Source organism: Echinops telfairi, unplaced genomic scaffold (genome assembly GCF_000313985.2).
Source record: "Echinops telfairi isolate 266 unplaced genomic scaffold, ASM31398v2 ScPeMD7_1;HRSCAF=3_0, whole genome shotgun sequence".
In the NCBI taxonomy this organism is placed as follows: Eukaryota; Metazoa; Chordata; class Mammalia; order Afrosoricida; family Tenrecidae; genus Echinops; species Echinops telfairi.
Genome location: NW_022103896.1, coordinates 26,045,045 through 26,054,948, shown reverse-complemented (window position 1 = coordinate 26,054,948; position 9,904 = coordinate 26,045,045). Strand labels below are relative to the sequence as shown.

The window sequence follows — 9,904 nt, the reverse complement described above, 5'->3', positions numbered from 1 at the left end:
AAAGAATGGATCATCAATTTTAACTCTTTTCTTTGCTTTAAGTGCCTAATAGTTTCACTAGAGTATTTAACATACAATAATAGGCTTACTATTGCTTAAAGAAATGAAAAATATCTCTATTATGAAGAGTCTTTCAGAGACTAAAATAGGCAAGTAGAGTGAAAAATGCTGACAATTCCCAAAGTGAAGTGTGTGGGAGATTAGAGTTTATCAAACAGCTAGAGAACAATATGATTCTTGCAAGTGAATACATCTCTGTGGCCTCCATTAATGTGGACTGTTATGAATGACGATAATCAATACCTAGGACATAATAAAGGAGTGCTGGTGGTGGTGGTGGGTGAGTATGGGGCAACTAACCACAAGGTGGGTGCTTCAAACCCACCAGCCGCTCCACAGGAGAAAGGTGGGTCTCTCTGCTCCAGTACAGATTTACACTCTCAGAAATCCTAATAACATGTCTCTGTCCTATAGGGGCCTGTGAGTCAGAATTGATGACAATGGAGTTTTTTTAAGGACATAATTATTATTTCACAAGATTGTTAGGGGAAAGGTGGTGGAAAAAGTATGTTTGGGGTGTAAATTTGACACTATATATAATGGATTTACCTCAAATCTTGGCACATAAAAATGGTATAAGGAAGAAATCCCATCTCCCTAAGCATAATGGTGTTTCATACACTGTCTGTCCTTCAAGCACCTCTATGCATTCGGGAGTCAAGCAGATTGTAAAATTAAAAATAGAGTGAAGTCCTTGCTTTACAAAGTCACTTATGATTTAATAAATTCAGCTCTATGAAAGTCATTTCCATGTATAATTGTCCATTTAAATAGACATGTGACCCTATTTGATTTAAATGTTTGAGTTCTAAAAATTCTCGTCATAATTTTAAAGTATATAATCTTAAATTTATCTTTAAACATTTCTACTATGGACTAAAAAATAGAACTTTATAATATTAAATGTTACAGACTCAATTTCTAGTGGAATCACATATTTTTTACATATGTCAGTCCACTTCTGATTATTTGACTCCTCAAAGTTATTAGCATTCCTTATATTTGAAAATGTTGCTCTCTAAACTTAACAGAACTATAAAATATGTTATATCTTATTAAAATTAAAGATAACTCTTAACCATTATCAATTTTCTTAAATTATTAATATTTATAAAATGTATTATAAATTTGAATTATACCATTATGGATTTGTACAGACAAAAATATATGGAAGAGTTATGCAGATGGAAACACAGACAAGAGAGGATGCACAAATCTTATTTACATATGATTCAATAAACACAAGAATGTGTTTTAAGAACAGATTTTCCATTTTAAATGGCCTTTAAATAATAAATTATCTACCGATTATAAGTAGAAATAAAAATTTGTTTTCAAGGACTACACATCAAATTTGTTTCTGAGGCATGAAGTATATTCTAATATATTCGTTTTGGTTATATACACTTAGAATAACTTCAAGAAATAGATGGCCTAATTGAATATATGCTATTTTAATATTTAAAAATATATTCATTCCATAATTGCCTCTTTTAATATTCTTTGAAATATGCAAGCCAGCAGTTCTAACCCCTCCTTTCTTTTTCCTTTTAATCCTAAACATATCATTATTAATACTCCTATATAGTGTTTATTGGTATGGGATACTTAAATTATTTTTTGTGTGCTTACTAATTCATTGGTGTCAACCAAGCTTACTCTGTAGTAAAGTGTGTAAGAGGCAATAGAAAAGGAGTTAAATATAAATTTGTAAACCCAGAAATCTAGTCTCAGTTTGGGGGCTAAAGTACCTTTTTAACTAGAAAAAATCTGGCAGAAATCTGCAAGCGTTCTGTCTGCTCATGTACAGTCATTATATAAAATACAGGCTGTAAACTCATCTATGTTTAAGGACCTTTCCAGTACTGTGAATGCTATGATTTGTGAGAAGGTGAACTAATCAGTGGCAGAACATGAATAAAGCAATATAAAAAATAGATCAATATTGAAAGACAATGCAAGAATCAACCCAAGAGCAGAGAAATCGTTTTTAGGTGTGGGTCTGCGCATGCTCCATCCAGCTAGCACCCAAAAGAAATATGTGCAAATGATAAGCAGAAGTCACCAAATGTTTCTCAGACATATAATAGCCCTAGACCTCACTGCATCGCGTCAATTCTGATTGACAGTGATGCCATACAGGGCTATTTGAGGCCGGAGCAGATAGATTCATCTTTCTCCCAGAGTAGCTGTTGGATTTGAACCGCTGACATCTATCTGACAGTGCCAGTAGGGCCCCTTAGATATAGAGAAGTATGAGAATTTAACCAAAGTGAAATCATAGTCCTTGGAGCCTATGCATTTTGTACTTCCAGATATGGCAAAGTGAGTATAAATGGTGGCAAGGATGCAATGTGGAAGTGGGGTTCATATTGTCTTTGCAAGTAGAATATATCTAATCATACTAATCATAACTATCAGTACCAGGTATTGGGTTACACATATTTGAAAGTTCCCTATAGGCCAAGTATCTTAGTTTCCATTATAAAAGACCATAAATGAGGTACTTTTAAAAACAGAAATGTATTTTCTTGCAGTTTTGGATGTTAGAAATCCAAATTAATTTATCAGCTATGTTGATTCCTTAAGGGAGGTTTTGAGGTGATTACCTTGTGCTTCTCTTAGCAATGCTAGGAATTCCTTGGCCAACATTGGCTTCTGGAGTCACATGACCATAATCCTTCTGTCTACCTCTCCTTGTCTGTTTTTTTCTAAGTCACTACTGGAATAGAAGAAGTACTCGTTCTATTTCTGTGTAATCTCATTTAAACTGATAATATCTTCCCAGACTCTATTTCCAAACAAGATCACTTTTATGAATACTGGATGTAGGACCTCAGTAGACCGTTTTAGTGATACAATTCAATCTGTAACACTGAATCTCCTTCCATAGATGATAAAACTAAAGCATGGGTAAACTGAGCTGTTAGACTAAAGGTCATTATTGGCAAAGCCTTTGTTTGACATTAGGTCTTGGTGGCTCCAGAGTCCTTGTTTTTCCACTTTGCTGTAGTACAATGAAGGAGCCCTGGTGGCAGTGTGGGTTATATGTTTTGCAGTCAACCACAAGGTCAACAGTTCAAATCCATCAGCCATTCTGCAGGAGAAAGATGAGGCTTTCTACCCTGAGAAAGATTTATAGCCTCTGAAATCCAAAATGGCAGTTCTACTGTGTCCTATAGAGTTCTATGAATCCGAATGACCCTGTTGGCAATGAGTTGGCATTTGGAAATAGAGTGTTTTTCAAACTTCAGAGTGTACAAACTACCTGGAAAACTTCATAAATCATAGATGACTCCCTACCATATTGTAAAAGGATTCAGGTGCTCTAAACATCACTGCTGTAATACAAATATTTAAGGGGCAATATTATAATATTGGGATGCCCAGTGCTGCAAGTTTACCATTAATATTCTTTCTATCCAATAACAAAGTATCTGATGCATATGCTAATGTTGTGACTTTAGACTTTAAAGAGGAGATTTCAAATTGGGGTCAAAGAAGCAAGCCATCATTTGTAGAAAATATTCAGATTTACGATTTCTGAAAAAGTATTAAGAAATAGTTTAGCAAAATGCTTGCCAATGAGAAATCCATTGGATGAGTGAATCATTGGAGCCCTGAGGAAAGAAAGATGAAAAGTGGCCATTGGCTTTAAGACCATGATCTTAGAAGGGTTCAACTCAGTTCAAAAACTGAGTTTTCTGATTCACATTCATAAAATGGATATTTATGAGAAAATGAGGGTCTTGCTAGAAAGCTAATTCTGAGAAAATCTTGTGAGTCTGCTTGGCAATTACAATGAATCGCCTACCTGTTCACTTTGAGTTGGAAAAGATGGATTTTTCTCAACATTTGCAACACTTCCCACACAGATGTCTGATTCCACAATCCTTACCAGACCTCACCAAAAATCCACTACAAACTTTTGGACTGTGAATAAAGGAAATAGAAGGATGGGAAATAAAATCGCTGAAGCCGTATTTTAATGTATATGCAGATTTTTAATGTATTCTATAATTATTGTCCTAATTTGTATTTATATCTCATAATTCCCCCCCCCTCCACCACCACCATTCAAGTGGATTCATTTTGCTTCTAATCTTTCAAATACAGGAATTTAAAGTACATATTTCCTCAAATAAATCTATTGAGTAAACCAACAGCTGTCTCACCAGGTAGATCGCTTGGTGTGTTAAAGTTTGTTTTGTTTTGTTTTACCAAAACTACACAATAGATTCAGGGTATTTACTGTTTCTGGACCTATTTCTGGAGACCTTTATGAGTCAGCAAAATAAAGTTACCTCTAAGGACAGATCTAAGAGATTTTAGATATACGGATATTTAATATCAGAGTCTGTTTTTATGTGAATACAATGTCATTAACTACTCTATCCTTCATAGCTGTCTTATAGGATGTCATATATGATACTTTTTTTAATCTTTTAACTATATTTAGAACATGCATAGGTTGCCTTCGCTACCGATTCATTTTATTATTCCACTGTTTGTGCAGACATTAAAAGTTGTGTTTCTAAAAAGTCATGTGCACCCCAAACCTACTCAGCTAGCCTTACAGAGAGAACAGTAGCAAGGACCACAAGGAAGACTATACCCCTAGTATATTTAATGAATGCCTTCAGCTATTCTCCCCTTTTTCTCCACGAGGACCTCAAAGCAGGGTGGGGGCATCCAATGACCTCCCTTCATGTGCTTTGCCCACTCCCACTTGATGCAGATTCCAAAACACAGGAAGATCCAGTGAAACAGGGCACTGCCAAAGGGTGCTTTTCAACCTGGTTGAAGGTGTTCATCAAGGTAAATGTCTAGGGGGCACAAGCAGCTCTGAATTCTGGGAACTGTTCACACCTTGTCAGGTAAATTGGATTGTTTTAGCAATTCGGTGGTGCAGAACCTTCCCAAAGTCTCCTTGCTCCCTGAGAAGGGAGCCAGAGTGAAGTCTGGGGATATCTTTCTTTCTTCGGCCTCCCTTCTTCATTATTATTCTGTAAAGCACTGCAGCTCCCTTGCTTATCCTGCCTGCAGCCTACAGCTGCCATCTCAGAGTGGCACAGGAGAGGACCTCCACTGGGCTGACCCATTGCTCTGTCCTTTCTTCTCTTCTCTTCCTTTGAGCCCTACTAAGTCCTTGCTGAGTGTGAACTGCCTCCTGGCTCACCTTTCCCAAGACATCTGGCAAGATTGCAGAGGATCGACATCCTATGGAAGCCTCAAGCTCCGTTACGTTCCCCCAATATGTTTTCCTAACTCCCCCAGTGCCTCTGAGCCAAATGTTTGGGTGAGGGAGCGCTGCTGTCAGCCTCAGGGCAGAGGGATTTCTCTCTGCCTCCACAGGAGACAAGCAGCAGCAGTAGCTATAGCGCCACCAACCATCTGGAGTCCAGGGAATGTTAACTGCTACCTGCCTTGGGTTTCCGCCTCCAGACGCAAACGCAAAGATCCTCCAGGCCTCAAGAAGCCTGCGGTGTGTGAATTCACAAGACCCCTTCCTACCACCAATACATACATCCACGCATACGTGCACTATCCAGCCCCCAGTTTCAACCTCCGTCATGCACGAAGAGTTGAAGGAGTTTGGCCTTATAGGAACTAGCAAGAAGTCTTCCCAGAGGAAATGCAGGGAGTCTAAAGACATTTGCCCAAAACTGCAGTTGGGCAAGCCCCCTGACCCAAACCCAAAAGTCGTCTGCTAAAGGGTTTCTCCGTGCAGGCAGAGCTAACCTCCAGAAATGGATTGTAGTGATGAGGAAGGGGGTAGGCTGGCTTGTTGGTGATTGTTGTGCAAATACATCTCGTCCCCGCCCAACCACTGAAGGCCCTTCTGGAGGAGCTGGAAGGGGTCAGTCCAGGATTCCCTCTGGGCAGAGACCCCACCCCCAACTTCCTCTCGGAGGGTGGCCACCTTGGCTTTGGTAAAAGGTTTCAAGGAGCACAGTGGTCCCCTTTTCCCATGCATTGGCGCTGGAAATGTCTTCCTTTGCAGAAGGGATTAGCTGGGGGAGAGGGTGCTAGCCCCCCTCTGTCAGAAAAGCTCTACCTCTCTGGAACTGCAGCACAAATGAAAGGGAGCCATGGACTAGGCTGCTTGGAGTCTGGTAGGAACCCCTGAAGTCATACCCTAGCACAGGATGTGGGACGCAGCAGCTCGGGGCTCCCACCTGCTGCTGCTGGAGATCCTTGTCTTGGGTCCCTTCGCAGCAGGGTGCGTGGTTCTCCTGGGATCCCCTAAGAAGGATCTTGGGAAATCACCCCGAACAAGCAGCGTGTCTGTTAACGTGGGCGGGCCGCTTCAGCACGACTTGCAGATTCACAGTTTCTAGCTGGGTGAGACCTAAACACACACCCTGCAGTTAGTGGCTGCATTTCAGGCACCTCTGTCTGCCCGTGGTGTGCAAGCTCCTGTGTCAGCTTAGAACAGGCATTCATCCAGAGGAAGCCACCTACCCAAGCAGCCTCCACCCCTCTTCCCATTCAGAGCTCCCCAGGGCTTTTTATTTCAGATGGTGACAGTGGCGATAAAATGGCCAGCAGGGTGGGCTCCCTTTCGAGCCCAACACGAGCAGATCAGGCCTACCGGAGACTACTTTTATGTGCCACACCAAGGCGTTTCCCCCACGAAGCCTCTTTGTCACTGGGAAACTGCGAGCCCTGGACTTCCCCAGCACTCCTCCGACCAGGTCTAGATTTGGACCTGGCAGACCTCTCGGAACTATTCCCCACGCTGAGCTTTCCCGTGGACCCAGAGCCAGAAGAAACCGCGTGGAGGACAAAAGCAGGCAAACACATTGAGGAAGCAATGTTTAAACCATTGCAGAGACCTCCATGCCAGGGAAATCTTGAGCCTGTGGTGAAAGTCAAAGGTGAGAAGAAGGCAGTGTTATACATGGCAGGACCCAGCAGAGGGGAACAGAGCCAGGGCACACAGCCCTGACAAGTTTGGGTCTCAGGCTGGGATAGGCTTCATCCCAAGTTGTAAAATGTCGAAGACGCCTTCCGAGGGGCGTCTATGTCACCGTGGAGAACCTCATTGCTGTTTGTATTTCTATTTTTAACAGTCTGAAGAAAATTGCTTCGAGGAGACCAAAAGCAAAATGGGACTGAGTCCTCTCGTCTGCTGTCTACCACACCCGACTGTATCAGTGGAAACTGAGTACCAGATGCCGGGAACTTGGGGTAGGGGAGCGGAGACGGGGGGCAGAGGGGTCGGGTTTCCAGGGTCCTTTAAAGCCCATCGATGCGCCTTTCTTTTTCTACTGAGCGTTTTATTCAAGAAATACGGTAGGTGCGGGCCGCCGGGCTGTAATTGCGGGCGGCGTGGCTCGGCGTTGGCCAGACTGGCGTTCTCGCCAAGCCTGGGAGCCTGGTGCCCCCCACACCTGCCTCCGAAGGTGTTTGGCTCAACAGGTATCGCAGGAAAGCGAGCACTTAACCCCCGGTCATCCTCTTGCAAGAAGCACCGCAACGCTTCCTGCCACCGGCAACTGCTGGCTCCTGGTGCGTCCGCCGCGCGGAGCGCGCTTCTCGCAGGCAGCCCGGCGTCTATCAGCCCCGGACGCCCAGCAGCAGGCGAACGGAGCTGCGACCAGAAACCAGGGCAAGCCAGATACCAGAGAGGTGTCTTCAGGCGGCTAGGGCACGCATTTTGCCTCCAGGACTGGGACACACACACACACACACACACACACACACACACACACGCTTTAAGGAGCAGGTTGGAAATGCAAGGCCATTGGCACTTGCTGCCACAGAGACCAGGGGCGACTTCCTGGCATTTGGGCATCTAAATTAAAATTCTAGACATGCCACCTATCATCGGTCATAGTAGAGGGAGAGAGAGAGGTAACTCCTCCACCCCACCCCCACGAAACATGGATTATCATTTCCACCAAATGCAAATGGACTGCCTTCTGTGGGGGACAGCCAGCTGCAAGCTGGACAATAAAGTGTTTCATAGATTGCGGTTCAGCAGAGGCACTCCTTCACAAAGCAAGAAGCGTCCAGTTTGTGTTGACAGCCTTAGTGCGCCCGGCCAACCCCCCACCCCCACCCCCACCCCACCCCCAGCCACACACACACACACCCGGGATTCGGTTCACTAAAAGCAACATCCATCGTGTCTGTCCTAGCGGCCACGAGGGACTATGGGGAGTCCGGGGTTCAAAACAGAATGGCGTGAGCCTTAAGCACCTTCTGAGTATTCTTTGCAGCAATTACTGGGCAGCAGGGTGCCAGAGAAGTTGTTGGGGAGAGAGCGGTGGGGCCTCTTTTCTGGCTGAGAACAGCTCTCCTTCAATGGTCCTGACTGTCCCTTGCCTCCCTGCTTAGGCTGAGATTGCACCCACCCCTCCCCTCGTCTGTGCATGTGATGCTCGCTCTACCTGTCTGAACGCGCAGACTTGCTGGAGAGTCTCTTTTGTGGGTCCTCAGCTAATGACTTTCCTCCTCCCTCCATTCATCCCCAAAGGTGGATCCTTGCACTTTGTGGTGTCTCAGACCTTTTTACAGCCTCCGCTCTGGCCAAACCTCTATCACCGGACTAGGGAAGCTCCCCTACCCCTACCGTTTATCAATACATAGAAGCCCACGTAGAAATAATTCACAGATGCATGCAGACCTTCATATTGGCGTGGGGGAAGCTGGCGAGTTCCCCGTGCCTGAATGCATTTCAAATCAGCACATTGCTAGCACCTTGGCAACTTTCCCCCACGAAAGGGTTAAGATAAAGCATTTACCCGAATGTCTTTGGAATATAAATATTCCAACCAAACCATCAAAGCCGGATGGTTTGTCTAGAAATCAAGGTATTCCTCACAGCCAAGAAAAGTCTTGCAAAGGAATTCTCCCTGGATATCCACTAGTCAGAGAGTATACTAATCAACTCACGTATTCGGTTGAGCATACTGCAAGAATATTTATTGAGCACAAGCTCAATCACCGCATTGAACACCAAATCTGGCAAGCAAAATGCATTTCCTATCTGAGGGAGCGAGAGGGGGAAAAAATAAAGGCTGTGAATCAACTCCTTCTTCGGTATTATCATGATTATTTTATCTGTGCAAATTGCAAAGTAAGCTACCACCCTCTCTCAGGCGGCAAGTCGGCTCACCTCCATCTAAAGCCGCGGGGACCCCAGAAAGCAGACCTACCTTTCACACAAGACACCGTCAGTAAAAAGACGAGGTTCCAAAACGTAAATCCACTTTTGATCCCCATTTTCTTCATCAGGATGAAGTCCAGGCGGCCACATCTAGCGCATCTTCTAGTGCCAGGCTCCCGGGGTTCGGATTCCTCTGCTTGGCTTTCCCCTTTGCAGCTCCCTTTCATATTATTCGCGAGCTCCCAATCCCTGCTCCTCAGCCCGGCGCAGTGGAGTTGTTGCTGTTGTCGGTGCGCGGTCACAGCTCGGAGTGAATGGTGTTTCTGGGATACCACAGCAACCTTGAGGAGGACTCAACCATCTCTCCAACGGGGGCACAGTCTCTGCTACTCGGGATTCTGTCTTTTCTTGTGCGTTTTTTCCCCCTCCGCCAAAATCTACCCCAATTCTAGCTTGTTAGAGCAACCACCAGAAACCACTAGCAAGCCTGTGAAAGCCCAGCTCCCTTCTTCAGTAAACTCCCCATGATATTTGAAATTAAGGGTGCTTGGTTTGGGTTCTTTTTTTTTACCCCCGAATAGATCAATTCTGCCTGTAAAAGCAGCCCCAGAAATATGATGTTAGTGAGCTCTCTCCACTGCAGCCTGCAAATACAGAAGCGTGCTAAAGGGATATTTAAATCAGAGGATCTGGATTGCTGGGGGGAAATCGCAATGATAATGAATC

The 9,904-nt window shown here is 44.1% G+C and overlaps 1 protein-coding gene across 2 annotated transcripts in view; it reads right to left on the bottom strand.

The window, feature by feature from the left end:
- CSMD3 (CUB and Sushi multiple domains 3) overlaps positions 1-9,416 on the bottom strand; it is a 1,328,144-nt gene extending 1,318,728 nt beyond the window's left edge. For both annotated transcript variants that reach the window (XM_045286022.1, XM_030887469.2), the window contains exon 1: positions 9,228-9,416. In XM_045286022.1, coding sequence (XP_045141957.1) covers positions 9,228-9,405 — 178 coding nt within the window. In that variant the 5' untranslated portion in view covers positions 9,406-9,416. The remainder of the gene's footprint in view (positions 1-9,227) is intronic.
- Positions 9,417-9,904: the final 488 nt, after the last annotated feature.